Below are 23,198 nucleotides of genomic sequence, written 5' to 3'. Positions count from 1 at the left end.
GTAGCCAATTTGGTTTTCACCAAATTTAGACTGCGCTCTGCAAGACACGGTGCGCTAGTCAGAACTGAACCTGCAAGGCTCCCGCTGCAATTTGGTACCAATAGAACAATTCTCACTCCTATTTCCAGGAGTGAAAAATGCACACACATTTGCAAAGAAGCAGCTGTGCCATCTGTTCTCATAGAGGCCTTTTGCCGTAAGAGAACACTTTTGAAGAAAATCTTTCCAATTTGATCACACAGATTGAGCAAGACTGGCACCCTGGTGAAAGAGGTAACTCTTCACTGCCCTGACTCATCCCCGTAACTGAGCGTGTACCACTAACACCAGATTTTGCATCAATTTCAAGCAGTTTTCAAGTGGTTATTGAGGGAGTACCAAAACCTGCCCATGTGCTGGGTCCCAAAGGGCAACGACACACAAACAGGAGTAATAAAGCTCTTTAAGAGCCGCAGCAGTGCTCATTCGATCTTTGCCTTTAAATTGACTTTTCTCAAGGATAACGTCACATAGCTTTTTAAAGAGATACCACAGAAGTGCACCAGTAGCCCCGACGTGGTTTGGGAGACACAGGATTATGGTTTCCCATACGGCACTCAGTTCTACTGCAGTAGATCCAAAGGATACACATTTGTGCAAGAGCCTCAAGGAAGCAACTCTGTTTACTTTTGCACACCAGGCGGCACTTCTATTGCCCCTGCCTCCTCTACATTTCAAAGAGTGCTAAAAGGTAATTGTTGGACCAGTTTTAAGGGGCAGCCAGAGACCCTGGCCGTTAAGTGATTTATTCAATGTTTCACAAGAAGTCAATTACAAAAGGACTTCCTGACACTGACTGCGTGAGAACAGGTACAAAGCTACGAAATAAACAGCTGCGGTGGGGTCATTCCCAAAAGACAGAACTGAAAACAGCAGGAAAATTGTGAGAAGGGCACAACAGGGATAAAAAGCACAGGCAAAATAGCGAAAGAGCATCAGGGATCACACTGTCCCTTACTCACCCTCTAAGCCAGCATTAAAGCGGAAACAAATACAGAACTTATTCTCCATAGACCAAGCAAAGGTGAACAAGGTGCCTCCTGCTAAGAGGCAGATGTCAGCATTCAAGGCGACTCACCTCCTGGGGGTCATTTTCCAGCTTCAAACCATCTCCTCGTTTTTTGCATTTTCCTTAAAAAGAATTGTAAAACAAACAAACAGAACAAAAAAAAACAAAAAAATGCATTACACTGGGCAGAGAACTCCAGGACAGCTCTGTGAATCCCTATGAAACCACAGCATTTAGAACATGACCTTAAAGCAGATTCAAATTCTACCACATGCCTGGAGAATGAGGAGGGGTGGGACAGGCATGCCTTGCTAAAGAATACCAGCTGGTCTAATTCAAAGATGAACAGGAAAAAAAGTATGCAGCAGCTTAAACCACACTCTTCATGGCATAAAGTTACAATTATTACATGTTTCTGCATATTCCCTGACCACGAAGCGAGCTGCTCTTGCTTTAACGTTGAAGAAGCAAAAGATCACAGGGCTGCTACAACTGAACTGCACAACCACATACTCAGCTTTCTGAGATGCTATGATGTTGCTGCACTATTACACTAACCTGAAGCAAGCAATACTGGAAATAAATGTGATCTCATATCCCATTAGGTGCTTGGGGCTGCCTTGTGACCCAAAAAAGAGCGGCTGGCAACTGAGATTTTAACAGTCAAAACACAGACAGAACTTAGACAAGGGAAAATCCAAGCAAAATCGAGTAACTGGTGAGGAGGCTGAAGAAGCAGAAGAAAAACAGCCTATATATGCATAAAACGCTACAGCTGGATGGGCCAGATCTGGACATCACCACAGAAGAGAAGAAAGGAAATCCTCAAGAGGCATGCACTCAAAGCCACGCACTCTAGAGACATGCACACAAGAATACGCTACAGGACAGACAAAACTCTGACTAACCTCATCGGAAAGTAAAAGAGGCAGACTACACACCTGGAGAAGATGCTAGAAAACTACTATAAAGACTTCCGCCATCTCATGGCCATAATCCCATCTTGAGGGATCTATACATTTCTCTCCAACTCACTGCTTCCAATAAGGCAGATACTAAATTGCGGCCCTTATACTTAAAGGCCAGACCCCCTAAGACTTCTTCCTTTTCTGACAACTTCAATAAGCACTGAAAACATTTACAGGCTGACTTTCGAAGTACCACTGGCATTTGACTCAGCATCACCAGAAAATGAGTCAGTGTTTTAAATCTTAGGCTTCCTGACATTTAGCAGTAACATCAGTTACACTGTAATCACATTTACAAATCTTAAAGGCCGGGGCCACAGTGGGCAAAGAAGATGACACCGCGTACCAGTAACTAGCATCAGCAGAGGGGCCACTGGCTAACATGATTTTCTGGTGTAGACAGTTGTCACTACCTGTTGCTGTGAATCTCAATATGCAAGAGCAAGCGCGTGTTCTCTCACCTAGTGCTGAAGAAATTTAGAGTAGACACACCATGAAAAAACTGTCCTTGGCCCCCAGGTGTTATTTAAATTAGTTACGTACAGCAGTTTCCAGAGTTTTATCAAATGAACAGCACTGCACAGTAAATAACCCTGCAAAGTCTAGAGTTATGTTTTCCAGACATCAAATATCTTCCAGATGTTAAAGACAGTAATTAAGAACTGTACTTCTGAATCAACTTTGCTCCAGTCTAAACAGCGATGAGTTAACTAAATCATAATGGTATGGCAGAGACTAGAATTTCTAGAAATTCACCCTGTCATTGACAACAGCAATGTTTGGCAGCTCAGATGTACCCACAAAACACTCCCATCATCTCTTTTAAGATTTTGCAATGTGGGGCAAAACCAGCCTCCATTAACTATTCAACTCAACTAATGAAATGAACTATCAACTGACTAATTGTAAAATTCATGGTTCTGCCAAATACTGCACATGACAACAGGGAAAGTTTCTTTCTTTCTTCTGCCGTGCACGTCAAGGAAAAGTAGTTACGAAATACAAAGTTTTAATTCTGTAGTGCTTCCCTACTTAAACCCAAATGAAGAAAATTTGGGATAGAAAAAAATCACCCCATCCAACACTCTCCCCAGGTACTAGTATAGAATCGTGCACACAGATGTCAGGATACGCCCCCTCTGAATTCAGCGTTAGGCTACTGGAAGCAACGTTGGTTGGCAGCGCTAATTATGAAGTTGATACACTTCTCCTGCACAACTTTGCAACCCACATTTGGTAAATACTGGTCAGCTGTGTTACCTGTTAGCTGTTAAGCAACTAGCGTCAGCTAAGAAAACAACAGTTTGGGACATTTTTCTGAATGGAAAACTCTGTGGGACAATGTTCAGCAGGCCTTGCACATCAACTCTGCATGTGCTAAAAGATACAGGAGATCGCAGTCCCAACACCATGACGGTGCATCTGGGAGATGCTGCTGCACATCAGTGCAAAATGCAGACATTTTAAAAAATATTTGCAGCCCTACTATCATCTTACTTTGCCATCTGAAAGTAGTAGAAATATTAATTCCAATCTTTCCCCATTCTTGCAGTTCATCTCCCTCGAGGATACAAGTATGGGTTCTGATTCTTCCCAGTGCAACTGAAGCTGTGGGATGTCTAGGGCATGTATACCTTTTCCCTCTTGAATTAATTAATTTCAAGTCAGTGGAACTCATGTAGATTCTCTGAATGTCAAAACATCACCACTTCTCTAGTTACTGCCAAACTGTGCTGGCCATGACCTGGATTTCTCATGTTAAAACAGAAGTCCAAGAAACCAGATACCCATCTAAGACCTCTTCATAGTTCACAAATCTCTCTCGTCCTTAACAACCAAGTTGTCTTTCTGTCTTGAACATATTTAAGACTGATGCTTAAGAATGAATACAACTTGTACACCTCTCCCTGCTTAGGGCTCTAAGACGTACCAAGAGGAGTGAGTAACACACGTGACTCTCCTCACTGCTGTAAAGGAGGTCATCTATAAAGGAGTAACAGAGCTGGAAAGTGCATGTATGTACTTATTCACGCAGAGTGCCTATTTTTGGAACCAAAACTGCAAGATGAGCCAGATAAGGGCATGATGTATGTAGTGAAAAGATCCACTTGAGGCTGTAAAGCCAGATGTACAAAGATGACCATGTGGTTATATGAACAAAGTCCTGTGTTTAAGGTTGCATTGATGTGTGATCTAGGAGCCTCAATTAGCAAACAAGGGTGTTCATGTGGTGATTGCTCAGCTTCTCTAACTGGCACAATGACTGCTCCTTCTTTGCAGGCCTATCAGCAACGCTAAAAACAAGTAAGCCTCCAGCAGTGCCTCTAAGTCTACAGAACAGTTCCTCTGGATACCAGAAGACTGGATCCATGGCCAGAACGTGACAGCCTCTGCACCTCTGTGTACCATCAAATTTGTTGCAGGATAGCAAGGATTCAGTAAAACTTGCCAACTAATGCTGTCCACAGTCAGGGAGAGATGTTTCTGTACATTATTCCAAAATACACATTTCTAAAATGTTTGTATCTCCAGCATCATCTAATGACATCAGAAAATAACAGAAATATTAATTCTGACCTTTCCCCATTCTTGCAGCACACCTGGCAGGAGAGCGAAGGGGAAGGGAGAGGAAATCAGTCTCCAATATGGGGGGGAAAGCGTTTATGCTATTCTGCTGGCACAGAAAAAAAATATGACTTGATCCCCTCAGTTCAAGTATGGGAAAAGATGCAGAAACCAGACTAGCAGAAGTTACGTGATAGAAGATTGGAATTGGTCTTGAATCATCAGAATTTCAAGCAACTTCTTTGCATGCAGGATCTGTTACAGCTTTACGACCTGCAGCAGTTACACAACTTGCTGCAAAGCCAGAAAGATGAGTCAGGACCGACTTTTGCTGATAGATATCTTTCCTATGTTCTTTTACTTCCAAGGGCAGCAAAGGAGACCGTATTTACTACACATATTGGATAAAATTCAATACAATCCAGAGCTGGGGGCAAACTCTACTTGTTAAAGAGTTTAACAAATTGCATCATTACACAAATGAGCTCTCTGAGCAGGCCTATGGAGAACCCAGCAGGCTGCAGATAACTACTCCAATGAGTCTGCACATTTAAAAAAAAAAATCCAAGAGTCAAGAAAACTGTAAGAGAAGCAGTCCAGTGTAACAACTGCCATTCTCTCTTGCTTCAATGCATTAACTGCCCTCACAGACTCTAAGCTTTCACAACAAACCTTTTCCCCTTACTTGCAAATTAACATCTTTATGCTAAACAAATGCCACCGATTCACCACCATTCATCAGCCAGGCAGGACCAACAGTGCTACTTCCTGCATTCCTAACACAGACCGGAGGGAAAAAAAAAATAAAGCACATTGCTGAACTAACAAGGACAGGGAGGCACAATGTTGGTAAGCGCTGGGAAAAATGCTAAATGGTAAAACCACAACATTTAACTCAGTGCAAAAATGTACACGAAGCTTTTCAGGGTGCAGCTGACTGAGTTTCCCCATACTCTCCTGTACATATTCACACTGAGACAAAGAATGGCAGCACTGCATAACAAAGAAGCTGAAGCTGCATTATAAGACCGAAGTTGAACACTGAAGTTTACGGATACATCCTTTAGACAGACAGTCTAGCAACATCCCCACATCAGGCCTTCAATACAAGTTTTCTAACATCTAAATTTAAATAGAGTTCTCTTAATTTTCTGTAACAAGGAACAGTTGTTCCAAGATGGGAAAAGTGGAAAAAAATTTAGCCTGGAAAACAATGCATGTCAAAATGCATGCTCAGAGCATGCACTTCTGGCAGTTTAAAATCCAGCCCGATAAATGCAGCGTTCTGCACATCTCTAACTATGCATGTTAGCCTGGGTCTTGTAGGCAAGGGAAAAAAAGGAGGATTGGTTCTCATCAGCACTATTCTGCAGCGGCACTGGATAGAAGTCTACTGTCTAGACTGGCATTGTTCTCACCAAAAGCATCACGCAGGAGGATTTTTTGTCCTAAGCATACAGAAGAAAGAATAAAAATGTCATGTAATAACATTTAGATGAAGCTTAGATATGAGCCAGTTTTTAATGGTTAACTTGCACACTTTCCTGAAGTTGCATTTATCAAGAATCTGCAATGCTGCGGCAATGGGAAAGGATTCGATTTTGTTCTATCACGATAGTCTGAAGTTTTACACTACATTGATTGAGTACATTTAACAATATAAAAATGAGCATCTGTGGTCCATAAGTAGAGATCTGAACAGAATGAGTTTCATCTTGAAAATAAAGTGGAGGTAAAGAGTCTCTTCAGATTTCTAATACACGTTCCACAGCCAGAAATGAATGCAGTACCAGAAGACTGTTATCAACATCTGCTCATATCAAATCCAATCCATCTTGCCAAAAAAATGACAAGTCTCTAGTTTAGAAGATGACTCTGCTCAGAGAAGCTATTCACAGAAATAAATGCTGGAACCACATGATTCCCAAATTAACTGTCAATCTATTCATACCAAAGTTGCAAGGCTGAGAGAAAACAGATGTTTTGCTTAGATTCCAGCCCTGTGCATATTATCCCAGGATCTGAAAGCCAACTTGTAATCAGTTTGACTTCAGCAGTACCTCTGACTTAAGTAAGGTTTTTGCCTACGCTGTGAAAGAGCGGGGTTTAAAAGAATAAAACAATAAAGCTCCCAGGGTTTTCGTTTAAAGTTACTGGCTCAAGTTTAAGCTATAGGCTCTGCTCTGTTAAGAATCTGAACTACAGATGCTACCTTAATCACCTGTTTGTTTTTGCTCTTTTCAGTATCATTTAGCTAACATGAAAAACTTACTTTCTCCCTTTCCCACTCCCTATTGTACCCATCCTATTATTTTTTGATGTTAATGCATGTGTAAGTTGCACGTGTGGTACTTCGGAGGTAGAACACCTTGGATGTAGGTCTGCTGAGGGAATGTGTCAGGAGTCAAACTGTAAGAGTTTAAATTTCAATCACTGTTGTCAACAAATTTGAGGGAGAGAAACACACAAACAGCAGACTTGCAGAGCATAAGACGCTCACTTGTAAAGCTGCTTTCATGATCCTACTCACACTTTAAACAACGAGCCTGTCTGGTACAGGAGACCTCTCAAAAGCCAAACAAAACATGAATTTGAGGCTACAGAATGGGCTTTAGGATTTACATCTGAGCTCCCAACCCATTCTAGTAACAGATTCCATTGCATTCGGATTGTGCCTTCACATATGTCTACCATTTATTTATTTAAGAAAATAGAACTTCATACACTAGCAAAAATTGAAAACTAATAAAAAACACATTTTATACATCTTAACACTTTCCTTGGCTAAGCATTTAGGACAGATTTAAGTAATCAGTTTCTCTTTCATCCTTCCCTCCTGCATACATTATTCACTGCAGGTAACATTTTACCAATTTAACAATACCATTCCTTTACAAAAGCAGCTTGGCAAGAATTTTATAAACAGAACAAAGAATTCAGTACCTGTGTATAAATATATATATATATATATATATATAACTATAAAGGAGAGAAGATGAAGTTTATAGTAAAATTCAGAGTCTGATTACACTAAGCAGCAGGCTATTTCATCTGTTACACAGCACATGAATCGACTGCTTCTAAATACTGGATTTTATCTGAAGTTCAAATTGCAAATAATGGGCTCTAGCATAGGAGACTCTTCTTTCCCTTCCATATTTTTCCAGGAAGTAAGATCAATGTACTTCAAAAAAATAAATACACACCTTTTTCTAAATAAATTAGAAGTAAATGGTACTTGTGATTCCATATAAATTCTTCGTTAAAATTGAGAAAAAACACTGAATCTCCAATAGAAAAGAACTTATAAATCTTACCTTTGTCAACTACATCCCATACTTCAACTTTAACAATATCATCAGTGGCTAAAAGCACAAAAAAAAGACAGCGTCAAAAAAATCGGTTTCAGCAAAATGAACAACACTCGACCCTTACCACACATTGTCTAACCCAAAACCAGTACTGTCAAAGTAGCAGATCAAAGTCAAAAGAAAAGTAATTATTGAGTTAAAAGAAAACCTAAACACAACTAACACAAGGCCCACTTTTGAAGGAACGGGCTGTAATCCAATACTGTGTTATCTAAAGAACTTCTTAAAGATTCTTACTCGTATGATAGATTTCCTTTGCATTTTATCAGAGATTTAAAATGTGTTATAAATATTTCATATGCATTTTTTTCATAACATACAGAGGTTCTCACGTTTTTTCAGAAAAGATATAAATTTAATTTGAATAACTTCTGGCCTGAAAGCAAGGCATACAGCTGAAAAACAAAGGAATACACACATTTCAAGAAAATCCATCTTACTAAGGCCATTTTCACATAAATATTACAAAGAGTGCAGGCAGTCCGGCAGCCACAGAAATCCATTCTCCCTGCAAATTTCAAGTTGCACTCTATGAAAAATAAGGTATTCCTGCAGCTTGTTAAGACGCAAAACTGCTAAAATCAGTAAATAATAGCAAGGTAGATTTGAGTTGCTAAAATCTGAAGCAAGACAAACAAAATTCTCACTAGAAAGACACTGTGGCCAGTACTGACAGCTAGCAGTTAAACTTTCAGTTGGCATGAGGGATGGGTAGCTTTGGTTAGAAATATATATTGAATCTGAATAAGCAGTCTGATCTTCACAAAGTTCCACAATGCAGTTACTTTTGGAAATGCTACAAAGCAAAGGTTGGACTTGGAGCAGCTCTGAACTTAAAGCAGTGGAACATGAAGATGATAACATCTGAGAGCAGAAAATAATCTCATAGCATGGCAAGAGAATTTAGCTAAGTGCCACTGTCCAGCTGGGAAACATTTCCCCTACAGAATTCACTGTTGGCTTAACTTAAATGTTTCAAAATATTGTAAATACAGATTTTGAATGATTGTAAAGCTTGATCCTCTGCTTCTGGAGAAACATCCCTTCTTACTTTTATGTATAAAGCTCAATTAGCCTCTCTTTTTCCTCATAGCAATTCTCACTCACCTTCCCATTTGCTAGCAAGGAGTGGGGCACAAGATGAGGAGACGTACCCAGGGTCAGCCCAGCCAGAGCACCACAGGCCCAGATGGGGCCGAAAACACAACAGGCATACAGCAGCCTGCAGCCTCACAGCCTCTGCCCAAACCATAACACTCCCCAAATTCAGTCTGTCCCTGTATATTTCTACAAATCACCAAATCGGGTAGGGCTCAAGTCCAAACGCTCGCCATTACTCGCCCAGCTGTACGAGCAGCTCTTACACCCCAGACTGTGCGGCAGGGCGCTCTCACCGGGACACGGCATGCCCGAGGCCACGGTGCGTGCAGGGTGTGCAGTCAGGCAGCAGGTGCTCAGGCACATATCACCTATTTGAGTTCTGCCCCCAGATTCATACCTGACAGCTGGGACTGGCAGTGCTGCTGCTGCCCCAGAAGAATGAGGGACAGACAGACAGACCGACCAGTCTTGGTGCCTTTCAACAGTCAAGACATTCTGCAAAGGGACTGAACATGCCTTCCCTTCTCAGGCGGCAAACCTTTCAGGGGCGCAGCAGGCATCCAGAAGGCAGTTTGATCTTTCCAGTAGCTCCACATGCAGCAGCACATAAGCACTAAGAAGAGGTTTCTCCCGAGAAGTTGGAACCCCATTCCAAAATAGGCCATTGGGGTGCCACACAGTGCTCTCCTAGGCCTGGTACCTACTACTGGGACTTTGCTCCCAAGCTCCAGAGAACCCCACCTCCTTATCCTAACACCAATGTACCCTCAGTTATGTTCTCTTGGTGAGTAATTTCCCCAGTACTGAAATCCTGCTGAGCAGCAGCACTCCTAGATAGCTGAGGAGTTGAACTGTTTGACTAGGAAAGATCTCTCTATACCCTTTTATCTGAGGGGAAGTGCAGAACTTAGCTAAGAAACTAACTACACAACATGCAAAAAAATTGTTTTCCATGTTTGTTGTTGTTGTTGTTTCCTGTTAGCACCAGTGCTTCTGCTGGCCAGTAGCCAGTAAGTTCTTCCTTTTCATCACCAGCTTCATTCCTGATTATCCTGAACACACAAGAGGATAATTACTTTAGTGCTGCTGTGCTGACTTTTTTATGACTCACACAGCAGTAGGAGCAGCATTTCACCCTAATGGATTCTGAAGGCATGTCGCAGGAAAAAGAGTGCCAATGCATCATTTTAATTCTATAACTTGGATTAGCACGAACCATAGAGCAAAACACTTCAAAAATATCTCTACTCAGTTGCTATTTCGCTAAGTACTTCGTAGCCAGTGGCACGTTAAGGCACTGTTCTCCCAGAAAATGGTGAAGAGGTGAGAAGACTCCGATTGCAAGTGTTTATTTAAAAATAAGAATCATTGCTTTACGGGTGGGTTCATATTTACTCTCACGCAATTACATGACTCATTTCATATTCTTTGGATCACAAATCCTACGGAGCAGAGCAACTCTGCAATTCCACGCACCCATCTATAAAGCACTCAAAGTATTGGAACAAAAGCATTTTCTAATTTTTATTTCGGACTCCCTTTTTGAGGCTGACAAAAGGAGAATAAAATTAATGACTACCATACCCTAAAAAAGCATACGTTAGACTCGGGAATGGTAATTCCTTACTTGGATACAAAAAATTCCATAACAGATACAACTGGCACAGAAAAGTGATTTGGTTCACTCCAAGTAGGAACAAGCATTGTAAGAATCCTTGAATATTTGACAGTGATATAATTAACATCCGTAAATATTTGCTGCCAACTACCTCATAATGTTTATTCAAGGTAGCTTAAGAGCACGATCACAGGAAAAACAAACTGTATTTTTCCTCTACAGATTAACTTAGCTAACAGGTCAGTAATTAGATCTGAGCCAATCTCTCAGAGTGCGCACATCACCTATCTTGGATGGAAAGTTCTCTGAGCAGGAAACATATCTTGCGCATTTTTTTAAAAAGGAGGTTATTTTTACAAGTATTAAGGTCAGTATTGAATTTCCTACTGGAAATTATTAGTAAAAAATAATATGGTGTTTTATCAAGTGAAAGAAACACAAACGAAAGGCACAATCTCATGTACAGTCTTCCAGCAAATTGCAGCAGCTTGACAACACTTGGCCTTGAGAAAAGTCCATTGCCATATGTACGCACTGCTGCCAAATCTAACCAGGAAGCTCTATAAAGATGTATCCCATAAATGCTAGAATTAAGAACTAGAAATGACAAATACACCTGCGGTTACCAACTGACAGTAAAAGCCATCCTCACGTGTAGCTGCTTTCTACCCTGGGATCACATCCATGTTGAAAAAGCCAGTGCGTAAGTCTCAGCTCATTAAAAGGCGATACAGTCCCTAAAATATGCAGAAACATATAAGATGAATGGATCTTTCTATACAAGCAGCAGCCTTCAAACATCTTTTTGCATGTAACTGTTCACAAACACAAAAAGAATTAGGCATGAATAAGCCTCTTAGAAATCAAAAGCTGTGTTTACAAACAGTACATGTATTACTGACATTGGTTGGAGAGGAAATTAAAATTCAGAGGGTTTTACCTGTGATAACGCAGAAAACCACAATTAACATTCAGTGCAATCTTTAGACTTAGACATCTAAAAATGAGGTATTCCGTGTCTTAGTCTGGTCTAAGTCTATTTAGGCTAAAGCAATTTTGATTTTAGAGATAGCTTCCATCATCCAAACAATTCATAAGCTCTACATTCACACATCAATAACCAATGGATTGATATGCTGGAAGAGAAGAGTACGAGCGTGGGGGAAGGATGGCACAGCTGAAACGCAGTATGCCAGACATCCCGATGCAGATGGAGGACACCACTGCATGAACACCGCAGATCTGTCAACACCTTGCAAGAGCTGATAGGCAGAACATCCATAACGTGGTACCCAAAATAAAGGTACTTTTAGGAAGAAATGCAGAAGCTAACCAACACACCTTTGGAGCATGGCCATACAGCGGGTCCCCACCAAAGAATCTAAACACCTGTGACATCAGGCTTAGCTCAACATCAGATCCTGAATGTGAGAGAAAACCACCACTGGACTGAGCAAGGACCTGTTTTTCTCCCCCACCCAAGGCAGAGTGCAGCTATCCACCTGTGGTGGTTTTACTTGGGTGGACAGCTGAGCTCCCCCACAGCCGCTCTCTCACTCCCCCTCCTCAAAGGGAAAGGGGGAGAAAAATACGATGCAAATGGCTCAAGGGTTGAGATAAGGACGGGGAGATCGCTAAACAGTTATCATGATGGGCAAAACAGACTCAGAGTAGGGAGATGGTAAAATTTATTGCCCATTACTAACAAGCTAGAGAAGTGAGAAACAAAGGAAAGAAACCAAAAACACCTCCTCCCCCTGAGCGGTGCAGGGGAACGGGGGTTGCGGTCAGTCTATAGCACTTAGTCTCTGCCGCTCCTTCTCAATCACTCTCGTAGAATCATAGAATCATTCAGGTTGGAAAAGCCCTCCAAGATCATCTGGTCCAACCATCACCCTACCACCAATGTCACCCACTAAGCCATGTCCCCAAGCACCACGCCCAACCTTTCCTTAAACACCCCCAGGGACGGTGACACCACCACCCCCCTGGGCAACCCATCCCAATGCCTGACCGCTCTTTCTGAGAGGAAATGTCTCCTGAATTCCAACCTGAACCTCCCCTGGCACAACTTGAGGCCATTCCCTCCAGTCCTATCACTGGTTACCTGTGAGCAGAGGCCGACCCCCAGCTCCCCACACCTTCCTTTCAGGTAGTTGTAGAGAGCAACAAGGTCTCATCCCCCAAAGCCAACTGGTTTACACTACCTTTTGTAGCCCCTACAGCAAAGTGAGCACAGTATTGTGAACGACAGACATATCCTACCCGAAACAGCTCCTAAATAGCTGCTGCCCTGAACAAGTGGAGGGTAAAGGACTGAGGGGTCCTTCCCAGAGCACCAGCCCTACAAAAGCACTTACTCCATCCCTTTTCTTCCCCCACAGCAGGCCAGCACCATCGATACCTTACACACTGAGCAATACGGGTGTAGCGTGGCAGTCATTTCTCCTAGGGACAGGCCCATGGACCTACCTGTGACCCACACCCGTGGGTCTGTATGTACATACCAACACACAGGGCCAAAAGACCCTGTGGAGAGGAGCACTGGCTGTGCACAAATACAACTACAATCTCTCAATATGCCCTTTTTTCCCCATATATCCAAGCTTTTCCCTCAGGATCTTCCTGGTGTGGTCCAGAGCCTCAGGCTCGGCCCCAACCATAGGGAGGTCAGCCCACTGAGGCGAGCGCCACCCTGCTCCAGCATGGGGTCCCTCCCATGGGATGCCGTCCTTCCCAAACTGATCCTGCGTGGGCTTCCCACAGGCAGCAGCTCTTCAAGAACTGCTCCAATATGGGGCCGTACCACGGGCTCCATCCATCAGGAACAAACTGCTCCAGCACGGGTCCCCCACAGGCGGCAGCTCCCCCCAGGCCCCCTGCTCCTGCGGGGGCTCCTCTCCACGGGCTGCAGCTCCGGCCCAGAATCTGTTCCGGCAGGGTTCCTCTGCAGGCTGCAGCCTCCTCCAGGCCACATCCACCTGCTCCACTGTGGTCTCCTCCACAGGCTGCAGTGTGGAAACCTGCTCTACACCATGGTACACCACAGGCTGCAGGGGGACAGCCTGCCTCACCGTGGTTCTCTCCACAGGCCGCAGGAGACTTCTGCTCCAGCGCCTGGAGCACCTCCTGCCCTCCTTCTGCACTGACCTTGGTGTCTGCAAGGCTGTTTCTCCTTGCTCTCCTCTCTCTCCCAGCTACTGTTCTGCAGTAGTTTTTTTTTTTTTTTTTTTTTCCCCTTTCATAAATGTGCTCTCTCAGAGGCACAAACAACATCGCTTATTGGCTTGGCTCTGGGCAGCAGCGGCCCCCTTACCTAACATGGGGCAGCTCCTGGATTCTTCTCGCAGAAGCCATCCCTATGGTCCCCTGCTACTATAACCTTTCCACATAAAAGCACTACACTATCCTTATAAACCTTTTCCACCTGTGTCAAGAAGTGCTGACTCATGTGGAAGCCTGTCTTCACAAGAGCATGAGGATCTCCAGAACTGCAGTTACCAGCTCCCTGTAAACATACAACAGCAGCATCGACCTTCTCTCCTCGCACCAAAACCTACAAAGCCAATAGGGATTGTGAGAGTAACATCCCTAGGCAGATGGCCTGTCAACACACCCTGGGGCTCCACGATCATTAACAAGAGACTTTGGCACGATGGCATCATCCAGCAAGCACAAATTTTATTGGTAAATTAGACAAAGCACCTGATGTTGTGTGCCTCAACTGTGTGCTTTTATTTTATGTATAAGGAGACAGAGCAACTGCTTCAGAAAAAAAGGCGAAGTGGTGTGGATGGACTATATCTGATAGTAAACTAACTGCTGACTTTTTTTTTTCAAAGCAAAATCAGTCTTACAGAGCAAGTTCATGCTTAGTCAGTAGCGCATGCCCCAAGGCTGTGGCATTTTTGATCAGGAATCTAAAAGCTGGACTTTAACACCCTCTGGAACCATAGTGTGTTGCAATTTCAGTGCCTGCAGTGTCTTCTCCAGGCTAGATGCAGGGCTTTCAGAGCCACTTTACACTGCCAGAGCAGATGGGAAAAAAAATAAAAAAAAAATCACAGCTCATCTCTCAAAAAAGCTACTGGTAAGATACTTCCGTGCTTCAGTAAGTCAGCCTAGAGCTATTAGTACTCCAACCATTTTTAAAACATCATCATCACCAGTTAAGGGATACTCTTTACATTTTAATCAGTGAAAGACTAGTTTACATCAAGCTCTTCACTCGTACACGACAATGTAACACCAAGCAGGTTTAGCCTCAGAGACAGATTTTCATAATAAACCTGTTTTCATTAGCAAGTCAAGCATATCACAAATACTTCGAATCTTTTGGATCACCTACTAAAAAACTTCCTAGAGTTGCAACTTTCGAAGGTCTATTTTTTACCTCTTACACAGTTTGATTAAAATTATTGAAAATATGACTGAGAAACTGTGAATAATAAGTTAAAATACGATTGATGAGAGCTCACTTTATCTCCCAAGCAGACACAGAAGAAGCAAATAAGGCCGCAGTGGAATTTCTGCCCCCAAGACACAGACCCACTGTCCCATGACAGTCACTCCTTCCGCCCCCTTTCATCTTACTTTTGTAATTCCAGTGGATGCTGGTGACTTGGATCTCCTGAGTTGGAATATATTCCTCAATAAATTTCTTCCCCTGCAGTCGGTGCCAGAGTGTGGTTTTCCCAGTGTTCCTGTCCCCTCGGATAACAATTTTCACTGGGGAAAAGAGCAAGCAGATAAATAAAGTTGATTAAAAGCAAATCAAAGAATGCTGTGAAGAGCATGTTAACTTTTTGCAAGCATTATTCAGATGTAATTAGTTCTCCCATATTACACAGGCATGATGGGTTTTGTTAAAAACCATGAGACTCTGTCATTAAAATTAGCGTTTATTCAGCGACTCACACTAGCTCAGCAAAAAGAACCAACACCAAGATTGAAACTTCAGAGTCTGCACAACTTCAGCTAGCTCAGTCGCTGCTCTTTTTACCCTCCTGCATTTTTTTACCTGTACCCAGCCCTCCCTCATACCCTCTCTCTTTGCAAGCCTTTTATGTCAGGTTGCTTCTTCAATTACCTCCTCTGCCATTCACATTTCTCCTTAAACACTGCCCATTCCTCGCAGAAATAATCACTTCCTAGAGCCAGTTGCCCCAAGTCACCAAAAGCCCAAGGATCAGTTCTTAGCTGAGCTGAGTTAGGCAGGGTCCCCTGTCCAGAGGTGTCAGTCTGCACCCGGGCACTGGTGCAAAAGTTCTTGTGGATGCTGTAGGAGAGCTGAGAGGAAGCTTCTGTTGAGCCCGACCACCACTGCTTTCAGCTATCCCCAGCTTCCCTGCACTGGTGCAACATCCCCTTTTCCAGGAGGAGCGGAACGAGCCTGTGTGTCGCTGCTCCAGCTCACAGCCCAGCCCAGCTCTGAGGAGGAGGCAAGCCTTGACCACCTCTGCCAAAGGGACGAGGCAGTTAACGACACGGGGATCTTACCTGAAACCGCCACCGAGAAATTCATCAAGCTGCCTCTGTTGATGGCCACAGTTTGAATCAAATCAGATCACAATAAATCTACTTTACATGCACTAGAAACAAGCTAGGCTGAAGCAGAACAAGCACACCACTCTGGGGACATAAATCAGCTTCAATAACAGAAATAAAACCAAGAAAAACTGAATCTCTGTTGGTCCCCTCTGTGGCAGAGGAAGGGCCTCTATGGCAGGAGCTAGGTCTTAACCATTTTTAAGGCACAAACGTGCTGATGGCACTCAGCAAAGGCATTCTTAAAAACCGTGGCCTCGGGTACATCAGAAGAGCCCCATTTCCAGTGGCCTGCCTCAGGCCCAGCTGCCTAGGCCACCAGGCTGACCTAGCATGCCGCACGCCCCTGCCTGCTGCAAGGAGCGTCTGTCCATGCAAAATGCATTCAAGCCCACCCTGAGCAAAGGAAGCGTCCAAAATATCTCGTCTTGCTGCAGGGAAAACAGCCCATCTGCAGAGAGCATCGCCTGTACTGCTACCACAACCTGTACGCAGCCCAGCAAAGCAACTGCTTCAGCACTTAACACCACCCACTTCCCAGAGGCGACCCTAACGTTATCTTGTTCGATCTGAAAATGGACTACGCTGTTTTCTAGATCTTCTATTACATCACGGGACTTCTGTTTTTAAATACCATCTTTGCTTTAAGTGGTCACCACAAGCCTGTTGAGAAGCATAAGCTGACTTGAACAGGACCAGAATTTTTATGCTTGCATCTGATACACAGGAGCCGTCATCCACCGGGAAACGGGCCGCTCGGAGACATCTAACGGCAGATTCGGGTGATTAGCATTAGGTTGTGCGTCATCACTTGGGCAAGGGAATCTCAGACTGAAGGCTGCCTTCTGTTGTAACTCAGGAGTTACTGCAGGCATTTCAGAGACAAGCTGAAGAGTAACGGTGCCTGGTAAAACAGACAACATGTACCAAGTCTGTGGAAGAGGTTTGCCTGGGGAAATTCTGTGCTGCAGTTCTGCCGGGCTTCGGCTGCTGTTCTGCTGCCACCCACTAAGAGGTGTTGCTGTTTATTCTTTTACAAAGTTACTTATTAAAACAGCAAAAGGGTAATAAAGACACAAAGAACGCAGTATTTATAGAATGACTTCGTTTACAGGTACCAGAGCATCTCTGTAGAGACAACAAACCATTTCCTGCATTTCCCATTGCCCTGCGTGGGTTTTTGTTTCCTGCTTACAGATGGGGAAACAACCAAAGGAGGATTCCTTCGATATTGCTTAATTAACAAAATGCAGCAAGTTCATGCCACACAAAGAATAAGATCGTTTGTCCCCTTTAGAACCTGAACCTTTCAAAATGCTCTCCCTGCCTACCTTAGAGAGAGATTTAAAAATTCAGATTCCTCTATAAAGCACAGCACGAGCCACTGACACGGTGAGTTTGAGGGGACAAGCAGAGCCTTCCTCAGTCAGGCTGCTCTCAAGGTGCGCTTTCAGGACCACCCACGGATGTCTCAGCTGTGAGCTCTTCTCCAGAAGGGGTAATCCCCAGCTCCCCACTTTTCCTACTGCCAACGCTATTACTTACGCAGCCATTGTTGAGTTGGCTCAAGAAACCGAACTGGCTGAAAACCAACCCCCACATTATCCATTTTCAGCACGCTCGGTTTTCTCCTCTAGCTCAAGGGCACAGCTGCAGGAGCAGTAGGAGCAGCGCCGGCGTGGTTGGGGGGGCAAGGAGATCACCCTCACCCCCCAGCAGCTACACTGAGATCAGCTTCGGGTGCCTGTAGCAGCACATGCTCCATTTGAACATGTCCAACGGCCCTTTTCAGGTTCAGTATTTTCTGCGTTAGGATCTCTTTCCTCCTACACAGTGCGTTAGTTTTCACCGGTTTTTGTTCATTTGTTTGGTTCTCACGATTGGAGAAGTCTTTAAAAATAAAACAGGAAGAAGGCAGGTCGTACAGACCATTTTCAGCAAAACAAAATCAGTATCTGAGACTTTGGATGGGGCAGCTCTGCTCAATGACAGACATCTGCAAGTCAGGAAGAGCTGAACGAGCTTCAGGGCACAGCCAGCCAGGCAAACCACAGGCCCAGGCTGGGTCTGAATGTGACAAGACCAGCAATTATGGGTGAGGTTAGTACTGTTACCTGTGGGACGTACACAGTTGCTACCTTATTTTGATTTCTAGTTAAATCCATACTTACTGCAAGCAGCCACAGGCTTGTAGCAAAGACAGCAGAATTATCTGTGGGAAAAAGGGTAGGGATGGGGAATAGATAAACACGTGAGGAAAAAACTGAACGGATCACTTCTCATTCACTTTGTCACTGTGTCAGGAAAAATACAGGGATTTCTGTTGTGCAAATGGGGAAATGGAAGCAGAGCAGCAAGGACACGGGCCCAGGGAACAGGTCACAGACCGACTCAGGACTGGGAATGGGGAATTCCCAGCACTGCCCATATTCCTTCAGTATGCCGCAACAGCTAAGGACTTCAGATCCCAGAGCAAAAACCCCTGAATCTCTCTGCTAATAAGCCCTGTATGAAGGGTCATAACCTTATTCTCATGAAGATGCTTGAGGCCGTGACTACAAGGCTGTAATTCGAACACTACAAGCTGGTTCTGCCGCCAAAAGCAGCAGACATGATCTACAGACACCCCCAAGCACAGCTCCCGGGAAGAACAGGCCAGACAGCAGTCAAAGCAAGTTTCCCACGTGTTACACAAACACCTGTGACAGCAACAGGAAAAAAAAACATGAGAAGGTGGGAAGGAGCTGGAAGAGGGAAGGTCTTTCTTTTGGAAGCAGTACCGAGTGAAAATATTTAACAAAACTACAATCGGAAGTTGGGAAGTACTACTCTGAAACAACACAAAGGAAGTAAGGGCTCCAGCGCTCACAGTAAGGATGCACCATACTCAGTAAGTTTTGTCTTTTAAAGCACGTTTTAGACAGGCAAGTAATAAGAGGAGGGACCAGGGGAATTCTTGGAGCTACTGCCTACGGAAGTTCAGCACTGCTGCACGTTTAGGCCAGGGCGATGCCCACGGGGCGGACAGCAGCCTGGGCTCCAGGCACACACGGCGGTGGGTTCTGTCGGGTGGCACGCTAGACACAGCTTTCAGAATAAAGCCCAGAGCAGAAGGTGTACTGTGTTGTGGGGGATGGGACCACCGGACTGAAAACACAGCACTTCCACGTCTCCTGTCACCAGTCATCAGTCTGCAGCTCCCAGGAAGTCTTCTCATCCATGGAGCCCAGCCAGAGCCACTCACTGCACCCTTCTTCGGCCAGCACTGCCTTATGTCAACTTCCATGGTTGAGCAACCTGGAGCTGGTACTTCCTTCTGTAATTTGTCTTGTAATTTGTTTAAATCAGCACCGCTTCCAAAGGAACGAGATCCACCTCTGCCTCTCTACACCGAGCCTGTTCACTCAGGCCTGTGCTGCTCTCCTGGGGCCAGCACGGCTCGCCAAACAGCAGCAGCCCTGGTCCAAGTGCGAAGCTAGCCCCACCAGGAAAAAAAGAGCAAGTCTTTGCAAAGATTGGTTCCCTGTGCTGGGAACCACAATCTCACATAAACAGCCAAGCCATTAAAATCAAAATTGGTACAGACCCACATCATTTTCCTAATTTCTCTGTACCTTAGGGAACTCTGGTGTTATTTGGGCTACAGTATGTAAAAACAGAAAAGCTCCATCCAGACGATAAAAAGAGCCAATAAGGAGTGTATGCCGGGAATGACGTATGAAAACACTTTTGTTTCAAATTAGGGTGCCCCATGCAGAGAAAGCGATTGCTGCCGAGGGCTGTTAGTGGCCTTTGCTCTCACCAGAAATTTAAACCTACCCACTCGGCAACTTTCCTCCTTTTGAAAACTTACCTGAGTGGGAGGGAGACCATCAACGCAAATCTCTTGACTGGGGCTGTTTGGTTATGAAATGTACTTGACAGCCACGAAAGCTGGCACAGCCCGGCCCGCCCCAAATCCCAGAGGAGAGCGGCATCAAAAGCCACGTGACAAGGCCCACGTCCCAGCCATTTGCTGCCGCTTTATCAGCGAGCATTTTCAGCACACTTATATTTCTGGTAAGTAAATGGGCTACACTGCACGATCAGTAGTGGACTATGAAAACAAGGAAATATTTCTGCAGAACCAGTCGTTGACTGCACCCTTTGGTTTAGGGTTATGCAATTCCAGGGAGAAGGAAGAGTTTTAAAGACCTGTGTTAAAGATGGCTACAAAATTAATTTTGTACCCCCCTCTGCTCAATTTCACAGGCTTCCTAAGAAAGGAGCATTGATAACAGAAAGGATATGCAGCTCTCCCCTTCGCTTGGCAATGGCCCTTGCAACGCCCATACCCTCGCCACGCTGGAACCCACCCTACTTATCCAGTGCCATGGCTCTGAGGGTGCTTCGAAACTCTTTCATAACCCTGCCCGTATCTCCTACAAACATTATATAACCGTGATACGGGGAAGAGTTACTATGGAGATTGGAAGGCTTCCCTTAAGGCAGGGACAGAAAGATGCAGTTTTATTCTTGATATAAAAGCAGTAATTAGGACACAAATCTTGACAAGACCATGCTCAAAAGAAAAAGCTTTCCAGAGGCTTTTGGTAATGAGACAAAAAGAAACAAAGCTACAGCTGGCAGCTTAGCTGTTTGCATTTTTGGCCCTGCTGTATTAATGACAAGCAGGTACACATCCACTAAGGTTAGGTGGCAGTGCAGTTTGTCAACACCTAACGAAGAGCTGTCCCTTTTCACTGTTGTGCCAGCAGGATGCAGCTGATCTGTACCGCATGCTGCACAAATGTTTGCTGTTGAAACATCAGCTCCTTTCTCCTACATAATTCACAAGTTGATACAAGCAACCCGGTCTCAAACATTTCCCACTGAAGCACAAGGATATGTTCTGGTCTGTGGGCTCTGCTAAGCCTCTGCAGAGATCAATAGCCTTTAACCAGATCTCCAGGCATGCTTTGAATGGTGCAGTGCTGTACGCCAAGGTGCAATAGTTTCATCTTCATCCCTCATCTCTCACTAGAATTATGTCCCTTAACAACGTGTGCTTCTTGTCATATTCACAGTTGTTTGCTAAGACACTCACTTTCGAAGTTAAGGACTTCTGGAATATCTACCAGATGTGTTCTGGGTAAATGCAGCAAATGCTCTCCCCAGCATAGCTGAGAGCTTCCAAAACATATCAGACTAAAAGCATAGTCAATAGTGACAACACTAAAAAAAACAACACACCAAACTCTTGACGTGCTAATCTCTCCCTTCCTTGAAATTTTACAATTTCAAATTAATATACAGCACAAATTCTATTCCTCCGTCACGTGTGCCTGCTCAGAAATTAACCAGTGCCACACTTACAAAGCAGTCTCATTCCAAACTGCCACTCTCTCAGCTTCTTGCAGCCTGACTCCAGAGCGTGCCCATTCCCGCAGACGAGCTGATACTCGCAGCGCTCTGTGGACGCAGCTCTGTTTTCAGCGGGGGTGACATAACTACTGTCCCCGTCTCACTATTGTTACTTTGGGATGTGTTTCACATACTTACGGTGCCTTCCTGCAATACTGTGTTAAGAACAACCTTTACTGAGCTTCAGCAGAAAAAAACGAAACCCTGAGCTTCAATACTGAAAGGGAAGAATTCTGAAAATGTTTCCTGAGAAAAAAGCAAGTGTATCAGTTGCAGAAACATAATCAGAATGAAATTATTTACCAAGGGCACATAAAGGCATACACCACTCACTTTTTATTAAAGTCTGGCAGCGCAGAGCTTTTCAACAGACCCTTATCATATAGCCACTAGAGCTTAATTATAAATACCATTATCCCGGGCTGCAGGGAAGGTCACCCACACGCTCCTGCTACTTTAACTGACAGTAACCGATTTGCGAAGAACTCCCTCCCGTGCCCCAGTCAGCGTTAGGCACGCAGCCGTTCAGGACACCTCCTGCTGCCTGAGGCCACCGCAGGCTCCCAAGTGCCACGCAGACACACACAAGTTTGCCGTCCTTCCTCTCCCCCCAGCTCTGCACGCTCTGACATTTAACTGGCAAGCTCGGCTTTCGGCCGACTACCGGCAAAAGCACCGCCACACGCCAACAGCGCCACCGGGGGCCCCGGCCGCGGACGGGGCGGCCCCGCGGGGCTGCCCCCCCCCCCGGGCCGGCTCTGCCCCCCGCCAGGCCCCGGGGCCGGGCTCCGACTCACTGTTATACTGGACTCCCTTGGCAAACCTCCTCTGCAGAGCCTGGTTCATGGACTGCAGCCCCGCGGGGATGTTCTTGTCTCTGACCGCAGCCTGGTCCGAGCCCACCAGCTTCTTCAGGGCCGAGAACATCGTTCCGCTCCCGCGCCTCCGCCGCCACCGCCGCCGGGAAAAGGGCCGCCGCGCCGGGGCTCAGGGGCAGGGCGGCCCCGGGGGGGGCATAGGGACGGGACGGGACGGGACGGGAGGGACGGGCACGGCTCGGGGGGGCGCGGGTCCCTCAGAGCTCGGGCAGGGCCGCTCCGGCCATGAGGGGCGGCCCGGGCTCGGCGGGGCGGAGCTGCGCGGCCCGGCCCGACCCGGCCCGGCCCGGGAGGCGACGCGGCGGGGAAGGGGCTCGGCCGGGCCCCGCCGTGAGCCGGGCTGGGGGCGCTAACCGGGCATGGCCCGGGGCGGGCGGCGGGGCACGGCGCGGAGCGGCGGGCAGGGAACGGGAGGAGGCGGGCGGGGGACGGGAGGGGGGCGGGCGGCCCCCGCGAGGGGCTGGGGGGGTCGGGGGGGGCGCCGGGCCGCGGCTCAGCCCCGCCGGGCGCCGTGGCTCGGGGCCGGGCGCGGGGCTCCCGCCGCCGCCATCTTGCCTCTTCCGCCTCGCCGCCAGGGACCGGGCGCGCGCGGCGCCGGCTACGGAGGCCGGCGGGGGCCAGCGAGGCCGGGGGGGCGGGGCGGGGCGGGGCGGCCCCGGGCCCGCGGGGGGGGGGTGGCCCCACGCTCAGCGGGACCCC

At 45.8% G+C, this 23,198-nt stretch overlaps 2 protein-coding genes across 8 annotated transcripts in view; both read right to left on the bottom strand.

Moving 5' to 3' along the window:
• Window positions 1-23,071, bottom strand: part of RABL6 (RAB, member RAS oncogene family like 6) — a 58,511-nt gene extending 35,440 nt beyond the window's left edge. Inside the window, exons 1-4 of one of the 3 annotated variants that reach the window (XM_080561493.1) lie at window positions 22,419-23,070; window positions 15,265-15,399; window positions 7,899-7,946; window positions 1,118-1,170 (exon numbers count right to left, since the gene is read on the bottom strand). In XM_080561493.1, the coding sequence (XP_080417619.1) occupies window positions 1,118-1,170; window positions 7,899-7,946; window positions 15,265-15,399; window positions 22,419-22,548 (366 nt within the window). In that variant the 5' untranslated portion in view covers window positions 22,549-23,070. Of the gene's footprint in view, window positions 1-1,117; window positions 1,171-7,898; window positions 7,947-15,264; window positions 15,400-22,418 lie in introns of all 3 variants that reach the window. The other 2 variants (XM_080561495.1, XM_080561494.1) reach the window with 2 other exon arrangements.
• The window catches only part of PHPT1 (phosphohistidine phosphatase 1), a 102,853-nt gene that overhangs the window by 55,619 nt on the left and 24,036 nt on the right, over window positions 1-23,198 (bottom strand). The window lies entirely within an intron of this gene.

The sequence above is a fragment of the Anser brachyrhynchus genome (assembly GCF_964034855.1).
Source record: "Anser brachyrhynchus genome assembly, chromosome: 19".
In the NCBI taxonomy this organism is placed as follows: Eukaryota; Metazoa; Chordata; class Aves; order Anseriformes; family Anatidae; genus Anser; species Anser brachyrhynchus.
The sequence above is the reverse complement of the archived record's forward strand: the minus strand, read 5'-3'. Positions and strand labels throughout refer to the sequence as shown.